Source organism: Scyliorhinus canicula, chromosome 8, assembly GCF_902713615.1.
Source record: "Scyliorhinus canicula chromosome 8, sScyCan1.1, whole genome shotgun sequence".
NCBI classification, from domain to species: Eukaryota; Metazoa; Chordata; class Chondrichthyes; order Carcharhiniformes; family Scyliorhinidae; genus Scyliorhinus; species Scyliorhinus canicula.
Window position 1 is genome coordinate 90,768,736 of NC_052153.1, and position 19,793 is coordinate 90,788,528.

A 19,793-nucleotide genomic window follows, 5' to 3' on the forward strand; every position below is an offset into this window, starting at 1 on the left:
GAGGTTTTCTATCGGCCTCCGAAAAGTTCCAGAGATGTAGAGGAAAGGATTGCAAAGATGATTCTGGATAGGAGCAAAAGCAACAGGGTAGTTGTTATGGGGGACTTTAACTTTCCAAATATTGACTGGAAACGCTATAGTTCGAATACTTTAGATGGGTCCGTTTTTGTCCAATGTGTGCAGGAGGGTTTCCTGACACAGTATGTAGATAAGCCAATGAGAGGCGAGGCCATATTGGATTTGGTACTGGGTAATGAACCAGGACAGGTGTTAGATTTGGAGGTAGGTGAGCACTTTGGTGATAGTGACCACAATTCGATTACGTTTACTTTAGTGATGGAAAGGGATAGGTATATACCGCAGGGCAAGAGTTATAGCTGGGAGAAAGGCAATTATGATGTGGTGAGGCAAGACTTAGGATGCATGGGATGGAGAGGAACACTGCAGGGGGTGGGCACAATGGAAATGTGGAGCTTGTTCAAGGAACAGCGACTGCGTGTCCTTGATAAGTATGTACCTGTCAGGCAGGGAAGAAGTGGTCGAGCGAGGGAACCGTGGTTTACGAAAGCAGTTGAAACACTTGTCAAGAGGAAGAAGGAGGCTTATGTAAAGATGAAATGTGAAGGTTCAGTTAGGGCGTTCGAGAGTTATAAATTAGCTAGGAAGTACCTAAAGAGAGAGCTGAGAAGAGCCAGGAGGGAACATGAGAAGTCTTTGGCGGGTAGGATCAATGATAACCCTAAAGCTTTCTATAGATATGTCAGGAATAAAATAATGACTAGGGTAAGAGTAGGGCCAGTCAAGGACAGTAGTGGGAAGTTGTGCATGAAGTCCGAGGAGATAGGAGAGGTGATAAATGAATGTTTTTTGTCAGTATTCACACAGGAAAAAGACAATGTTGTCGCGGAGAATACTGTGATTCAGGCTACTAGACTAGAAGGGCTTGAGGTTCATAAGGAGGGGGTGTTAGCAGTTCTGGAAAGTGTAAAAATAGATAAATCCCCTGGGCCGGATGGGATTTATCCTAGGATTCTCTGGGAAGCTAGGGAGGAGATTGCTGAGCCTTTGGCTTTGATCTTTAAGTCGTCTTTGTCTACAGGAATAGTGCCAGAAGACTGGAGGATAGCAAATGTTGTCCCCTTGTTCAAGAAGTGGAGTAGAGACAACCCCGGTAACTATAGACCAGTGAGCCTTACTTCTGTTGTGGGCAAAGTCTTGGAAAAGTTTATAAGAGATAGGATGTATAATCATCTGGAAAGGAAATAATTGGATTAGAGATAGTCAACACGGTTTTGTGAAGGGTAGGTCGTGCCTCATAAACCTTATCGAGTTCTTTGAGAAGGTGACCAAACAGGTGGACGAGTGTAAAGCAGTTGATGTGGTGTATATGGATTTCGGTAAAGCATTTGATAAGGTTCCCCACGGTAGGCTATTGCAGAAAATACGGAGGCATGGGATTCAGGGTGATTTAGCAGTTTGGATCAGAAATTGGCTAGCGGGAAGAAGACAAAGGGTGTGGTCGATGGGAAATGTTCAGCCTGGAGTCCAGTTACTAGTGGTGTACCACAAGGATCTGTTTTGGGGCCGCTGCTGTTTGTCATTTTTATAAATTATCTAGAGGAGGGCATAGAAGGATGGGTGAGTAAATTTGCAGATGACACTAAATTCGGTGGAGTTGTGGACAGTGTGGAAGGATGTTACAAGTTACAGAGGGACATAGATAAGCTGCAGAGCTGGGCTGAGAGGTGGCAAATGGAGTTTAATGCAGAAAAGTGTGAGGTGATTCATTTTGGAAGGAATAACAGGAAGACAGAGTACTGGGCTAATGGTAAGATTCTTGGTGGTGTGGATGAGCAGAAAGATCTCGGTGTCCATGTACATAGATCCCTGAAAGTTGCCACCCAGGTTGTGAGGGTTGTTAAGAAGGCGTACGGTGTGTTAGCTTTTATTGGTGGAGGCATTGAGTTTCGGAGCCATGAGGTCATATTGCAGCTGTACAAAACTCTGCGGCCGCATTTGGAGTATTGCGTGCAATTCAGGTCGCCGCATTATAGGAAGGATGTGGAAGCATTGGAAAGGGTGCAGAGGAGATTTACCAGGATGTTGCCTGGTATGGAGGGAAGATCTTATGAGGGAAGGCTGAGGGACTTGAGGCTGTTTTCGTTAGAGAAGAAGAAGGTTAAGAGGTGACTTAATTGCATACAAGATGATCAGAGGATTAGATAGGGTGGACAGTGAGAGACTTTTTCCTCAGATGGTGATGTCTGGCACGAGGGTACATAGCTTTAAATTGAGGGGAGATAGATATAGAACAGATGTCAGAGGCAGGTTCTTTACTCAGAGAGTAGTAAGGGCGTGGAATGCCCTGCCTGCAACAGTAGTGGACTTACCAACGCTAAGGGCATTCAAATGGTCATTGGATAGACATATGGATGATCAGGGAATAGTGTAGATGGGCTTTAGAGGGGTTTCACAGGTCGGCACAACATCGAGGGCCGAAGGGCCTGTACTGCGCTGTAATGTTCTATGATGAATAAATACCATCTATAAGGATTGGACAGGCAACCCAGGTTTCTGCACTTGCAGGTCCTGGACAGAACCATTTCGGTGAACTGGAAGTTTGGTGTTACTGGAAGTCAACTCTCCGGAACTTCTGATGACAATGCAACCCTTCAGTATTGGGTGCAATTGGAATCAGAAGATCTGGGCCAATGAATTAAATGTTTTATTAGCTGATAATCATCGTATCTCTACAGTGCAAAAGGAGGACATTCAGCCCATTAGGTCTGCACCAACCCTTGGAAAAAGTACCCTATCTAGACCCACACCCTGGCCTTATCCCAGCTATGCCATCCCAGTAACCCCACCTAACCTTCTGGACACTGAGGAGCAATTTAGCATGGTTAATCCACCTAACTTGCACATCTTTGGTCTGTGGGAGGAAACCAGAACACATGGAGGAAACCCACGCAGACACTGGGAGAAAGTCCAACTCCACGCAGTCACCCAAGGCCGTAATTGAACCTGGTGCTGTGCCTTCCAAGAAATTCCATTGGTAGGAACTGGTTTGCCTAATTCTCCCCCCACCATTTTACAAAGATCTCTTTTGCACTGTTAGAACAGTCAAATATTTGTTGTGAAAACACTGAAGGCACTTAACACAGAAAAAGCTGTGGACCCTGATAAGATCCCGCTCCGAAACCAGCATGACAGTACCCAAGCTGTTCCAGTGCAGCTGCGACACAAGTGTAGAATATTGCTTACGTTTTTCCTGCCCCCAGAAAACATGCCTCATCAGTCTACTCTTAATCATCAGCAAACTAATGTAAGGCATTGTTGACCGTACTTTTCAAGGTCACCAATACTCAGTTTAAGTAATGCTAGGGCACTATGCTCCCGACCTCATAACACCATTGGTCCAAACAAAACCAAGGAATTGAATTCCAGAGGTGAGGTGAGAGTGACTACCCTTGACACTAAGACAATATTTGACCTATTATGGTATCCAGGAACCACAGTAAAATGGAAATTAATGGGACAATCTCTCCTTGCTATCGCTGCAGGAGTTCCTCAGAGTGGGTGACATAGTGGTTAGCACTGTTGTTTCACAGCACCAGGGACCAGGGTTCAATTTCCGGCTTGGGTCACTGTCTGTGCACAGTCTGCATGCTCTCCCTGTCTCTGCGTGAGCTTCCGGGTGCTCCGGTTTTCTCTCAAGTCCTGAAAGATGTGCTTGTTAGGTGAATTGGACATTCTAACTTCTCCCTCTGTGCACCCAAACAGGCGCCGGACTGTGGCAACTAGGGTACTTGTACAGTAACTTCATTGCTGTGTTAATGTAAGCCTACTTGTGGCACTAATAAAGATGATTATATTATAATGTCCGAGGCCCAACCATAAGAATATAACAGTAGGTCATGCAGCCCTATGGGCCTTCTCTCTCTCTCTCTCTCTCCCCCCCCCCCCCCCCATTGATCAATATGCTTAAGGCTGATATTTGGCATGTCATGGGAGCGTACCTTTAAGAAATGGGTGTTTATCAAATAGCTGCGGTGATGTCAGTGTCATGGGAGTGTACCTTTAAGAAATGGGTGTTTATCAATTAGCTGCAGTGGTGCCATTGTGTGGGTGGAACTGGGTTGTGTCTCTGGCTTTTACTTTTGTTTTGAGCTGGAAGCTGTTTGTGTCTTTGTGCTTTACTTTCGTTTCCGACAGTTGAAAGCTGAATTCAGAGAAGGAAGGTTAATTTTGTGTCTCTTTCTGTATGTTAAAAGGTATCCAGATCTAGTGATAATTTAAAAGTGATAACTCTGTTGTGTAAAGAATTTATACCTACTGCTTTGTTAAAAAAGGGGTTTGGCTGATGGATGTTGTTAGGAAAGTTATTAAGGATTACATATAGAGTACTGTATCTGTGGGGGGTAGTTGTGTTGGTAGTTGATAAAATGTTTACTGCGTGTTTATAAAATGTTACCTGAATTCATAGAATAAACATTGTTTTGTTTTAAAATACTTAAGGTCTGTGTTGCATAACACTAGGCAAGTAGGCCCTTGTGCTCCTCAACCAAAATCCATTAAAAGTTGTAGGTCAGGTAAACTCCATGATATACTTTGGAGTTTTCTAAACCCTGGCCCATAACAGCTTCAAATTCATATTTCTCCCTGACCCTCATGTATCCATTCCCTGAGACACAAAATCTGTCCATCTTGGCTTTAAATATGTTAAATAATGGAACATCCACAACCCACTGGTGTAGATCATTCTAAAGGTTCCTAACCCTTTGTGTGAAGGAATTTCTTCTCATCTGAGTCTAAATAACCATTCCCTGATCCTGAGTCTGTGCCCCCATGTTCTAGGTTCCCCAGTCATGGAAAAAAAACTCTCTGTATCTCCCATGTCAAACCTATTTAGAACCTCATGAGCTCTCGATTAGGTCACCTCTTATTCTTATCATCTCCAGAGAGAATAGGGTCAATTTATTCAGCCTCGAATAGGGCAACCCTTTCATTCCCAGGACAAATCTAGTGAACCTTTGCAGTACTGTCTCTAATGCAAGTGTATAACCTTAAGTATGTGGACCAAAATGGGACATAAGTCTTCTAGGTATGGTGTCATCAATTGTAACGTATAATTGTAACAAGACTTTATTTTTCTATGTCGAGCCCCTTGCAATGTAGGCCAACATGCAATTTACCTTCCTAAGCGATAACTTTACCTGCAAGTTAATATTTTGTGTTATGGGTACACTCAAATCACTCCACACATCAACATTTGCAAGTTTCATATCTTTCCAAAAAAAATTCTTCCCTATTCTTACATGCAAAGTTGATAACCGTATATTTCCCCACTTTATACTCTATCTGCCACTTTGTTGTCCACTCATCCTGTCAATATCTCTTTGCAGCTTCTGTGTCCTCCTCAAAGCGTGCATTCCTACCTAGCATTGCATTATCAGCAAATGTAGGTAAATTTCTCATCGCCTATGTCATCAATATAGATTGTAAATAGTTGAGGCCCCATGGATCCTTGCGGCATTCCATTTGTTACAGCCTACCAAGTTGAAAATATCTCATTTATTCCTACATTTTGCCTCCTTTTTGTAACCAGTCCATACAAATATATTACCCCCACCACCATAAGTCTTATGTATTGACCTTGCATTTTAAAATAATCCACGGGATGTAGGAATCGTTGGCTTTATTACCCATCTCTAATTATCCTTGAGAAGATGGTGTGTACTGCCTTCTTGAACCGCTGCAGTCCATGTGCTGTTGGAGCACCCACAGTGCCGTTCTGGAGGGAGTTCCAGGGTTTTGATCCAGTGACAATGAAGGAACAACAATACAGCTTTGAGTCGGGATGGCCAGAGTCAGACTTTCAATGAAACGCACGGTGCTGCAGCCATTGAGATGGGGGGGGGGGGGGGGGGGGGGGATGCTGGTCAATGGCTGTTGAGTAATGGCGGGGCAGCTCTTGATCTCCAGGCTAGGGCTGAGGAGGGCGAGTGGGCAACCAACCCAAATGAACAGAGGCCATCAGTCTAGGTTGCCAGGCAGCCAGCCAGGAGTATACACGTGAGGGAGAGGGCAGGATAGCAACCAGAGCAGGCAGCAAGGGCGAGAGAGAGCAGATACCAGGCCAGATAGCCAGCAGCGGCCAAGAACACACACGGTCATCAAGGGTCGAGGCTCAAAGTCCGGCCACCCAAGTGAGAGCCGAGAGGTGAGCAAAGCAGCAGTCGGGGAAAAAAGCCAGACGAGCTCTGGTGTCGTATCTCGGGGAATCAGGGAGCAAGATGACAGAGCCAGAGGCCTGCCAGGCAGGCTGAGAATGAGAGTCGGGCAGCAACCAAGATCCTCATCATGTCCTAGAGAGCAAGACAACCTTATGGAAGGAACTGTCCTGTGACAGTGCTTTAAAGCTGGATTTCTCTCAGAACTACCTGACTGACCTTTGGCTTCAATTGCCTCTAAATCTAGAACTGTCCCACAAGGCAGTGAAGTTTCTGATGCCTTTTCCTACATATCTTTTGAAATTGGATTTTCAGGGTTGTCGCATTGAAGACCAAATTATTGGAATAAATTTAACATTCATTGAGACTGTAACAGTTCCGAATTTCGAGTAATGTTAGAGTTGTACTCATCCGGGCAAGTGTGGAGTATTTTGCAACTCATGACCTGTGCCTTGTCAGGAGGTAAATTACTTGCATAGAATTCACGGCCACACCCTACTCCTGCAGCCACACTATTTTTATAGTTGGTACAGTTAAGTTGGGGTCAATGCCAATCTCCAAGATGCTGTTGATGGGGGATTCAGCAATGGCATCCCTGGAACCTCACTTCCAGTGTTTGACGTCTTGAAACAACATCAGCCTTCTCATTAATGGAGAAGTGTTATCTTTTTCCAAAGGTCAGCCTTTTTTCAGATAAATGTACTGTGACGAGTGCAATGTATTTGTGTATGTGCATCATAAACTATTAGAAATAGCTGCTCTTTAAAATACCCCATTTGATATACAAGTTACCATCAGCCATAGTCTACGTAAACAAAAATGTTTAAAACCGCTTGCATACGTGGGATTCATGAAAGCTTTTAATGACTATCACTGGTCCCTGTGAAGAAAAAGATTGGGAACTACTGCTCTACAGAATTCCTAGCCCATACTTTTGCAATTTTCTGAATATTTAAATAGTTTGCTATTGTGCAGCCACACAATATTTGTTTGGTGTCTGTTATTTTCTTGTTTCCCATGATAATTTCTCGTATCTCTGCCTCTCGAGGATCACTCTTTACCTTGGCTACTTTCTCCCTTTTTATATACTCTTACAATCTGTTTAATATTCCTGGCTAGCTTACGCTCGTATTCTATTTATTTCCCTGTTTATCAACTGTTTAGTCCTTTGCTAGTTTCTAAAACACTCCCAGACCTCAAGTTTACCACTATTCTTTGCAACATTATTGAGCCTCTTTGAATCGAATACTATGCTTAACCTCCTTACTAAGCTAAGGATGGATCTTTCTTGCCAAGGTTTTGATTTTCAATGCAATGTATTTTTGTCCTTCCAATATAATGTTAGAAATGGGATGTTTGCTGATGATTGCACAGTATTCACTATCATTCACAGCTCCTCAGACAGTGAAGCAGCACACAACCACATGCTGTAAGACCGGAACAACATTCAGGCTTGCACTGATAAGGGATGAGTAATATTATGTGACAGAAATGCCAGGCATTGTTCATCTCTAACAAGAGCCAAATCTAACTACACTCCCCCCCCCCCCCCCCCGCCCCCCCAAATTACTGGCATTGCCATTGCTGAATCCCCCATCAACAGCATCTTGGAGATTGGCATTGACCCCAACTTAACTGTACCAACCATAAAAATAGTGTGGCTGCAGGAGTAGGGTGCGGCCATGAATTCTGTGCAAGTAATTGACCTCCTGACAAGGCACTGGTCATGAGTTGCAAAATACTCCACACTTGCCCGGATGAGTACAACTCTAACATTACTCGAAATTCGGAACTGTTACAGAAAGTTTTAAAGAACAACCTACATCGTGCCAAATCCACACACTATTACTTTATTTTGCGCTTACAATGGCCAATGGGAGTGATCAGCGGGATCTACTCAAAATTATTTTGTTACAGCCGTCTTTTATACAGATCTAATCATTCAAGTGCATTCAATTCTACACAGATCTAATCATACGAGTATGTTCAATTTTATACAGATCTAATCACATTCCTCAATACAATAGTTTTCCTATCTTGTTTACCCAATAGGTCCTCACCAGAATACAATGTTACACCCATAATTAAATCACTTATGTGGTTTAAGCATTCTTTCTAGAGCATTACATTCTTTGTATGTTTTCATTTTGGGGGTTTTTCCGGGTCACACTATCCTCGCTAACCCCTGTCAAGTCATGCTAAATCATATTTTCTGAGTTAACCCTTTATTTCTATTCTACTTTCTAAATACCATCAAGGAGAAAGTAGCCCACTTGATTGGAATCATGTCCTCCACCTTCACTGGCATGCAGAAGCAGTGTTGTACCATCTGCATAATGCACTGCACTGCACTAACATGTCTTTGACAATACCTTCCAATTCGCAAACTCTACCACCCAGAAGGGCAAGGGCAGCAGACACTTGGGAAAACAATGACGACAGTTCCCCTCCAAGTCATACACTAACCTATCATGGAATTGTATCGCTGTTCCTTCACGGATACATAGAACAGTAGAGCACAGAACAGGCCCTTCGGCCCTCGATGTTGTGCCGAGCATTGTCCGAAACCAAGATCAAGCTATCCCACTCCCTGTCATTTGGTTAGTGGATCCAAAGCCTGGAGCTCCCATCTCATAGCACTGTGGCCTACCTATGCCACTGGACTACAGCAGTTATACAAAGGTGGACCCCCACCTCCTTTACAAGGGCGATTTAAGGATGAGCACAAAAGCTAGCCTTGTCAACGGCGCTCGTGTTATGAATTAATTTATAAGAATGTACGCAATACAATAATTGTGATTATTGTTTTTTTTAATAAACATTTTATTGAGGTATTTTTGGTATTATAGCAACAGCAAAATAAACAATGTACATGAAACTATAAACATAGTGCAAAAGCCGTCTTCCTCCCTTACAGGTCCCACCTTTATTAACCCCCTACTCCTAAATTAAACTAACCCCACCCCTTCTGCTGACGATTAATTTTCCGCGAAGAATTTGATGAACGGTTGCCACCTCTGGACGAATCAAAACTTGATTTTCTTCAAATAGAGAAAGTTCGCCAGGTCTCCGACCTTTGGGGCTTTGACTCCCTCCAAGCTAATAGTATCCGTCTCCGGGCTACCAGGGAAGCAAAGGCCACAACGCCTGCCTCTTTCCCCTCCTGGATTCCTGGGTCTTCCAACACCCTGAAAATCGCCACCTCTGGACTCCGTGCCACCCTTGTTTTTAACACCGTGGACATGACATTTGTAAACCCCTGCCAAAATCCCCTAAGCTTCAGACATGTCCAGAACATGTGGACATGGTTCGCTGGTCCTCCCGCACATTTTGCACCCCTGTCTTCTACCCCAAAGAATCTGTTTACGTAGGAAGTCCCGCACCTGCAGATACCTGAAATTATTTCCCCTCGCCAATCCAAACGTCTCCTCCAGCGCCCTCATACTCTGAAAGCTCCCCTCTATAAACCTATCCCCCAAACTCTCAATCCCTGCTCTCCGCCATATCCCTGCACTCCGCCATATCTGGAACCCCCCGTCCATACTCCCCGGGGCAAACCGGTGATTATCACAGACTGAGGGCCAGACCGATGCTCCCTCTGCCCCCACATGTCTCTTCCATTACCCTCAGACTCTCTGGGCCGCCACCACCACGGGGCTGGTGGAGTACCGTGCCGGCGGGAATGGCTGAGGCGCAGTTACCAACTTCCTGATCAGGGCTATATTCGCCGCCCCGTAATAGATACTAAAATTTGGCAGCGCCAGCCCACCGACTCCGCTCAAGCATTACCTTCCTTACTCGCGGGGTCTTGCCCACCCAAACGAAGCCAGTGATCACTTTGTTGACCCGTTTAAAAAAGGACCATGGAATAAAGATGGGGAGACATTGAAAAACGATCAGGAATCTCGGGAGGGCCCTCTTCACCGTCTGCACTCTCCCAGCCAGTGGCAACGGAAGCACATCTCACCTCCGAAAATCGGCTTTTCATTTGGTCCACAAGTCGGGACAGATTTACTTTATGCAGCCGGTCCCATTCCCGCGCCACTTAAATGCCTAGGTACCTAAAGCTTCCCTCTATTAATTAAACAGCAGCTCCCCCAATCGCCTCTTCTGTCCCCTTGCCTAGACCGCAAACATCTTGCTTTTCCCCATATTTAGCTTATACCCTGAAAACCGGCCAAATTCCCCTCGCATCCTCATGATTTCTTCCACCCCTTCTGTTGGATCTGATACATTCAGAAGCAGATCATCTGCATAGAGCGAGACTCTGTGCTCTACCCACTCCCGGACCAACCCCTTCTAGCCTCTTGAGGCTCTCCGAGCAATTGCCAACGGCTCTATGGCTAGCGTGAACAACAGGGGGCATCCCTGTTGTCCCCCGGTGCAGTCTAAAATAGTCCAATGTTGTCCTATTCATCCGTACGCTTGCCACAGGAGCCCGATACAGCAACCTGACCCAATCAATAAAACCCCGCCCAAATCTGAACCGTCCCAGCACCTCCCACAGATAATCCCATTCTACCCGATCAAAAGCCTTTTCTGCATCCATTGCGATAACTACCTCCACCTTCCTACCCTCCGGGGGCATCATGATCACGTTTAACAACCTTCTTGCATTGGCCACCTACTGCCTACCCTTAATAAACCCCGTCTGGTCCTCTTCAATAACGTCGGGAACACAATCCTCAATCCTGGAGGACCAAATTTTGGCCAGCAATTTGACATCCACATTATTAATTGTGATTGTTAAGGAATGGGTTAAGAAACAGTCCAATTAGATGCCTCATTGATGTTAAGTATCCAATAATTGACACTGATGTGTAAAGAGGCTGTAGGTGGCCTTTGAGGCATGTGATGTGGTGATAGAGTTTTGGTACAGTGTGTGTTCGAAGAAAAATAAAGGTGTTTGGGAAAAGGAGCAGAACTCTTGACAGCAGCCAAAGGCTATCACTGGTAGCAGAGGATGGTTGCTGTGCAAATGTAAAGGGCTGAAAGAAAGTTTTCAGAAGAAAAAAAAAATTCTGCATCAACCAAGGAGTGAGTTGGAAGAAAATAAAATATAAAAACATATGGCTGAACCTAGAATAAAGATTGCCGGATATGACTATCCGCCATTATTTTCTGAAAGGGGATCGTACCACCAATGGAGAAATGCAGTTGTTATGTGAACTAAGGTAACTGCCTTGGGAAAGAGGAAACAAGGTGTGGCATTTCTCTACCTTTATGAGAATAAAATCAGAAGCAAAGTGTTTTCTGAACTGGAATTGGAATAATTCGACTCAGAAGAAGGTCTGGAGACTCTCGTTTTATGCATAAGATTTATGATAAAATGACTTGAGTCATATGAAGCCTGGTCAGAATTTGATAGGTTCTGGATATCTCTATTGGCGACTATATAATGGAATTTAGCAGACTATACAGAAGGCTGCGCAAACAGCGCCTGGAATTTCCACAGTCCGTATTGGCATTTAAGTTACTGGACTGTGCTGGAGTGACCAATATGGATAGGCGCCTGGATTTGACAGGAGTTAAGTTTGCAGATAATGATGCCTTATTCGATCAGATGATAGAGGCCTTAAAGAAGTTTCTGGGGCAACATTCAATTCCTATGACACAAATGGCTCTTATGACACAAATGGGTCAGTCAGAAATAAAGCAGACTATGGAAGATACACTACTGACAGGATGGCGAGATCGTACGGCTACGAACAGGTTACGAGTGTATGGAAGGAGATCAGGACCCTAAAATTATGTGGACAGAAACCCATTTAAAACCTATAATAGGAGGAGGGACATGGAGAATGGAAATAGGAAAATGAACCCCAGAAATGCCCGGGGTATGATAAATCAATGTTTTCGGTGTGACTGTCAATAGCATTATGCTTTCAATTGTCCAACACGTTATAATAGAGTGTTTGAAGCTACACATGACACGGAAGAGTCGGAAGAGGAAAAAGATAGTGACCAGAAAGAAGGCATTGTTCTATTAACAAGCAGCTTTACTCCGGTGATGAGGGTGTGGATTGCAGAATCCTTCAATTGTGCTGAGTTGGACAGTGGCTGCACATCTACTGTGTGTGGAATTGACTGGATATAATGTTACCTGGACTCTTTGAATGCTGAAAATCGTAACAAGGTTAAGGAATTTGAAAATTCCACAAGTTTAAGGTTTGGGGATGATAATACTCTGAAGTCGCTGAAAAGAGTGGTGATCCCTTGCAATATTGCCGGAGTGAATCATTTCATTAACACGGATGTTGCATCAAGTGAGATACCTTTGCTTCTGAGCAGACCGTTGATGAAGAAAGCACACATGAAACTGGATATGGAACAGGATAAGGCAATAGCTTTTGGAAACACGGTGGACTTACAATTTACACAGTCGGGACACTATTGTATTCCATTGCTGACAAATAATATTTCAGGTGCAGTTGTTAAGGATGTGTTAATGGCAGTTGAAAATGGGACTTTAGTTGCTAAAAAGCTGTTCTATTAAAACTGCATAGGCAATTTGTGCATCCGTCTCCTTGGAGGCTGGAAAATTTATGAAACGATGCAGGGGTAAGGGATGAAGACTAAGGGACTAAGCTGATAAAACAGGATAGTGATCGCTGTGAGGTTTGTGGGAAGTACAGAAGGACACCATCACGGCCGATAGTAGCCCTACTTTTGGCCAGGGATTTTAACGACATTGTGGCCATTGACCTTAAGATCTGGGATAAGGCTAACAATATATTTATTTTGTATTTTGTAGATTTAGCAACCACATTTGGTCAAGCAACCATTGTATGAAGTAAAGAAAAGAGTAATCCTGGATCAGATCGTGGAAAAATGGATAGGGAGAGGAATGGGCCCACCGGCAAAATGCCTTGCAGACAATGGGGGAGAATTTGCTAATAATGAGTTTGGGGATATGTGTGAAAACGTGAATATCACAAATATGAATACGGCTGTGGAAAGCATATTTAATAATGGTGTGTGTGAAAGAAACCATACAGTAATAAATGACATGCTCCGGAAAATTTTGGCAGATAGACCAAATTGCAAGTTAAATTCAGCCTTAGCATTGGCGGTCTATGCGAAGAATTCGTTGCACATTGTTGGGGGTAGAAATCTGAAAATTCCGTCCATTTTGGATGATCAGCCTCCAGCTTGGGAATACCAGCCTCCAGCTTGAGAAGGGACGACAATTAGCTCTGTCTTTGCTTAGCATTTAAATGCATTACATAGCAGCAGAAAAACCTTTTTGGAAGCAGAAGTCTCTGAAAGAATTCGCAGAGCTTTAAGGCATAATGTACGGCCATCAAATACCGGTTTTCACCAAGGAGACATAGTATACTATAAGAGAGACAATTTTAATGAATGGAAAGGCCCAGGAAAGATCATAGGCATACTTGGCAAAACAATTATTTTGCAACATGGCAATCAGACTGTTAGGGTACATTTATCAAGGATAACGGGTAGAGATTACAAATTTTCAAATTTAGACAGAGCAGACAGACATGATGAGGAACCATGGTCATCTGGTACGCACTTGTTACAGAACTATGAGGACCAGTTAACTGATTTGGACAGGGTTTCTGTAGAGGAACGCAATACTTCTGATGAATTAAAACAGGCCATTTTTCCAAAAGAACAACTGCCAAAAATTGGTACAAAAGTGACATACTTGCCTGAAGCGTCCAGTCAATGGAAGGATTCAACTGTTATTAGTAGAGCAGGGAAGGCCACTAGAAAGTATAAACACTGGTTGAATGTATAGCACACAGGGGAGGACATCACGACAATGGATTGGGAACATGAAGTTTAAAAATGGAGGGCTCAGAAACGCAGTGCCAGTTCAGATAGTACATCGGATAGTGAACAGGTTCACAGGAAAAGGTCGAGAACTATTGAAAAGGCATCCCACAGCAGAAAGGGAATATCAAGCAGTAGCAGTACAGAACGAGATACCAGGCGGGATAGAGGACATGGTTTGTCAAGGTCTTGGAACATGGGCAAGACTACAAATGCTACCAGGAGTAGAAGTCCACATGCTCATAACATTTAGGTGGCCTCCAATAAATTAGATGAAAATGTTATCAAAGATGCCAAACAGCAAGAACTGCATTGTTGGAGTGAATTTGGGGTATACATGGAAGTACCAGATAGGGGACAAAGAGCTCTATCCCACAGATAGATTTGCACAGAAAACGTTCTTCCGAATGGAACTTATAAGGCAAAGGCCAGGCTTGTGTCAAGGGGACTTGAAGAAAACTAGAAGATGAGTATTTCGGGGTAGATTCGCCTACGGCAGGAACGGTTATTTTAAAGATCTTCTTGGCTCTATTAGCCACAAAGGCATGGGAATGCTGTCTTTTTGCAGGGGCATCAGCTTCGGAGAGACATTTTTCTCCGTCCTCCTAAAAGAGGTAGCTAACACAGAAGGGGTACTCTGGAAGTTGAACAAATGTGTATATGGATTAAATGATGCGTCTAGAGTCTGGTATTTTTCGGTAAGGTCAGTTTTCTTAAAGTTAGGCTGTTGCCAGTTGAAAGTAGATCCGGCAAAGTTTAATTGGGCAGCTGAATTGTTTAGGTAGAGAGACTAGCCTGGCCGTTAGTTTTGATGTCTTAGAGTTGAGTACAGAAATGAATGATCCCAAAGTGGAAGACATAATGAGACCAAATGAAGCGTTGGTCAAACTAAAAATGAAGGAGTGTTTTGACGTTCCCGGTTTTAGGTGATCATAGGCACTTGAAACTCAATTCATAGTGATGCGTCCTATGCAAATTTATGTGATGGCGTTTCAAGTGCAGGAGGTTTTATAATTTTCCTTTTGGGCAACAATGATAAATGTTGCCCTCTTGTATGGGGAAAATAAAGAGAGTGGTCAAAAGCACTTTGACTGCTGAGACGTTAAGCCTTGAAGAGGTGGCGGATATGGACTTTTATATATCAAAAATATTGACAGACATTTTGGGATTCGGGGATTTGGGTGACATGCCCATTGAGTGTCCCATTGACAATAAATCCCTGTGGGAAAATGTGCACTCGACAAAAAGTGTCAATGAGAAAACGTTACGGATAGTCAATGCAAGCTTGAAGCAGATGTTGGACATGGTGGAGATTGCAAAAATTAAATGGGTCGACAGTAGCTATAAATTGTCAGATTGTTTTGTGAAAAGTGGGGCTAGTTCACAAACGTTTGGATATTGTTAATGAAGGGCGCCTGTTTCTGTGACTCTTTTTTCCTTAAAAAAATGAATTTAAAAAAAGAGGGGGGAAATTGCGTGTGTTTTTGAGTTTCTTTGCACCAAGTTATTATTTTTTCTCCAAGGGGAGACTGTTAAGGAATGGGTTAAGAAACATTCCAGTTAGATGTCTCATTGATGTAAAGTATCCAGGAATTGACACTGATATGTAAAGAGGCTGCAGGTGGCCTTTGAGGCATGCAATGTGGTGATGGAGGTTTGGTACAGTGTGTTCGAAGAAAAATAAAGGTGTTTGGGAAAAGGAGCAGAACTCTTTTTACTCAACAGCAGCCAAAGGCTAACAGTGATGTGCTCCATAATTAAGCAGTTGAGCCTTTGAGTTTTCTCTTTGTTGCCTTGAGAAGTGGGCAGATCTTTATGCAGTATTTAAAGGAAACTTGTATTTACATTTCACCTATTATCAGTTTTCCAAGTGCTTCACATACAAAGAGTTTAAATCACCAGCTTCATGACTGCAGCACACCCATAACTCCTCATCTGAAGAACGATCACTCCAACAATTCTGCAGTTCTTCAAAGCTGCCTTCATTTATCAACCTAAATTATCTGCTGCAGTACTAAATAGAAATTCTGCATGCGACCGAATTACTCTTGGAAGAATGTACAGTAACTGAACAAATTGCATGTTTGATGCAAGTCAGGTCAGGAAGTCCAATGTCCTGTGATTTGATAATGCAAAGAGAGAAAATGGCTTAATCTCAAAAATTAAGCATATTAGTTCCCAAATACCTGTCTGTTTTTCTTTTAATTATTTTGTCGTACATGCCCAAATCTTGATCATTCAGATATTGTGATGTGAAGATAATTTATTTAAGAGATTGCCTTCTTGTTGCCAGCCCCATTATTATTTGATTGTAAAAGGAATGCTATTGTAAATTATTTTTTTTTCTTTTTAAATATGTTTGCTCCCCTATCTGCATCCACAAGGGTAACCAGGCAGGTAATTTGCTTCCAGGCTTCTGCTAATATTTGCCTAAACCTGGTTGCCGGAAGGGTGCTGGAAGGCATATGTACAGTGCAGGTAGCTCATCAGAAGTTGTTCCCTGTATCATCCAGTGTTTGGCCTTGTCCTTTTTTTCTACAGTTGAGCTGGAATAAATGTTATTTGTCGATGAATCACAAAATAAATGCAGACTGATTTGTCTCATTATTTTAACTAAAATTTAAATCTGGTGTACTTAAGTTTGTGGTTTGAATTTTGGAATATCATAGGAGGCTAGTTAGAGGAATGAATGTTTGGAATGGTTAGGGTTCTGTGATCTTTGCGGACGCAGTGGCATAGTGGTATTGTCACTGGACTAGTAATCCAGAGACCCAGGGTACTGCTCTGGGGACATGGGATTGAATCTCACCAGGAGAGATGGTGAAATTTGAATTAAATAAAAAATCTGAAATTAAAAGTCTAACGATGACCATGAATCCATTGCCAATTGTAATAAAAACCCATCTGGTTCACTAATGTCCTTTTAGGAAAGGAATCTATCATCCTTACCTGGTCTGGCCTTCATGTGACTCCAAACCCACAGCAACATGCTTGACTCTTAAATACCCTCAGGGATAGGCAACACATGCTGGCCCAGCCAGTGAAGCCCACATCCCATGAACGAATAAAGAAAAAACCTTGCTGAATCGGAGTTACCCAAGGCATTGCTTCTGGGTGAGGTGTAAGATACGAGTAGTGCTCTCTGACACCCACAGTGTGTTAGATCCTTCTGTTGGAGAGTCGTCTTTCTCCACCTCCTTCACAGAGCTTCAACTCTGCAGTTTCTGTTCCGTTTTTGTGTTGCAGACCCAGTGGTGTTAAAACTAGAGCCCCCCCAGACTTGTGGCAGATTTGGTATCTACAGGTGACCAAACCACCCTCCTGGAATGGATGCACCAATCCACCAACAGACTTCCAAAACCCAGCATTAGTACTTCTGGAAATTTTGCCACAGCAGGAGTAAGTTAAAAGCACCTCAATTGCAAATTGGAAGATTTGTTCCTTTAAATAATGCTGGTTTGCGTCCCTTGTTCAGATGAAGGTTAATGGCGTTCAGTGGACCGGCCCAATTGAAGTTATAAAAACGTGTATCAAATCAGCAGGATCAGTTCATTGGCGCCACTGCATGATCTCTACTGACACTTCTGGTGCATGTGCAACATGTCTACACTCGTGCCCTTTCAAATATGGGCACGCGGTTCGGTGCTATGCTTGAAGTAGTAACCAGTATGTTGTGTATCATTCTGTTTCCATACCAGCGGTGCTACTGAGCCTAATTCATGGCCATCATTTTACTTTGTGTTCATGCTTTTCTACGTGAGTAAATTTAGGGGATGACATCTGGAAAACAATGAAGAGTCATTTGTATAAGAAACCAATCAGTATTTTGATATTGAATTGATCAAATTTGATGCTAAAATAGAATGAGTAATGATGGGATGTTTATTACATTTGGAAATATTAAGACAAAAGTGGAACAGTAATTGAAATTAGCCAGGAGGGTGGTTTGGTCACCTGTAGACACCAAATCTGCCACAAGTCTGGGGGGCTCTAGTTTTAACACCACTGGGTCTTTTTTTTTGGAGCATAATGTTTGTTTACGTGTTGCTGTTTTTGTTTGCATATAAATGTTGTCTCTCTGTCAGTTGATGGTGCCTGCTGAGTAGTTTGGCTGCAAATAGTGTTTTGAATAACTTATAATTTAACTTTGTACAGTGAAGATAAAATGTACATATGACTTGTTATTTATAATATCATATACCTCCTATACTGATGCAGATAATTACATGATTTCCTGGTGGCAGGCTCGAGATAGATTATCAATAGACACCATCAGGCATATGTTGACTGATTCCCCTCCGCAATGCACAATGTACTTTCAGAATTAATTCTTATGGGACCACGTACTGGACAGTAATCTTACTTTGTGGTTCCGATGGTTAAAGTCCACGAGGTTAGCACATGAATCTAGTAAAGTTGCTTAAGATCTTTTTTTTGTGCTGAATGTCTACGGTTGCTTTTTTTTAAAGGATTATCATTGAACAACATTAATGATATGTACTTTCTGGAAAATGTGCTTAACCGCATGAGGGACATTCTGCTGGAGAACAAAATGTTATTGTCCACTTTAGGTACACTTAAAGAATGACCATATAATTGTGAGTGTAATTGTTAGCAATGAGTAGGTTTTGTGTTGTGGGTTTGGGATCCATCAAAAGTGGGTAGGCTGGAATCCCTGTGACCTTCTGCTGTGTTCTCTCTTTGCCTTTAGGTACTGGTGAAAGTGGCAAGAGCACATTCATCAAGCAGATGAGAATCATCCATGGAGATGGCTACTCGGATGAAGACAGGAAAAATTTCACAAAGCTCGTATTTCAGAACATATTCACTGCGATGCAGGCAATGATCAGAGCTATGGACACACTCCGGGTACAATACAAGAATGAGCAAAATGTGGTATGTTTTTTGTGTTGTGTGCAAGCATATCTTTGAAATATTCATAACCAGTTTGCAATGCCGGATCCCTTCTCTTGTGAGCAAAGATTTTGAATCAGTTGACCAGTAGTTGAAATAATCTTGCTATTCTTGAATGCAGTAAGATCCAAAGTCAGTGCAAATATCTAAAATATATTTTCCAAGACTTGAGTATAAAATGTGATTCTCTAAGTGTCCTATTTATTTATTTCAAATATTTTGCGAGGCATTTGGTTGACACCACTCCTGTTGCACTAGAGTGTAATCTCTAAATTCCTCCAACAATGCCATGTTGCTGGAAAGAGCTGAGAGAAAGATTGTGGGCATACACTGAGGACAGGAATCAATTATTTTAAAGGTTATTAATGAGTTAGATAGTAATCAAAAGCAACTACCTGTTTATAAAAGGATGCGAGAGTCTCGATGCTGAGTCTATGAAAGAATATTTGGGACACACCTAAAGTTTGATGTTTTAGGTCTACAGTAAGAAGAATCAAATATATAACTTCTTGAAGGAGTGCATTCAAAAATGTGCTAAAGAAATTGCCGCTTAGTGTCCAAAGATCTGCAGGTTAGGTGGGGTTATGTGGATAGGGAGAGTGGGCCTGGGTAAAGTCCTCTTTTGGAGGGTCAGTGCAGACCCGAATGGCCCCCTTCTGCACTCTGATTCTATGCGTGTGTAAAATGCAGAACATAGAAGCAAAATACTCTGGCTACTGGAAATCGGGAATAAAAACAGAAATGCTGGAAAAACTCAGCAGGTCTGGCAGCATCTGTGGAGAAGGAAAAATAAAAAAACAGTAAGAAGTCTTATGACACTAGGTTAAAGTCCAACAGGTTAGTTTTGAA

The 19,793-nt window shown here is 42.7% G+C and overlaps 1 protein-coding gene across 1 annotated transcript in view; it reads left to right on the forward strand.

Annotated features, from left to right (window-relative positions):
- LOC119970384 (guanine nucleotide-binding protein subunit alpha-14) overlaps positions 1–19,793 on the forward strand; it is a 258,003-nt gene that overhangs the window by 88,629 nt on the left and 149,581 nt on the right. The window contains exon 2 of the mRNA XM_038804918.1: positions 18,742–18,926. Coding sequence (XP_038660846.1) covers positions 18,742–18,926 — 185 coding nt within the window. The remainder of the gene's footprint in view (positions 1–18,741; positions 18,927–19,793) is intronic.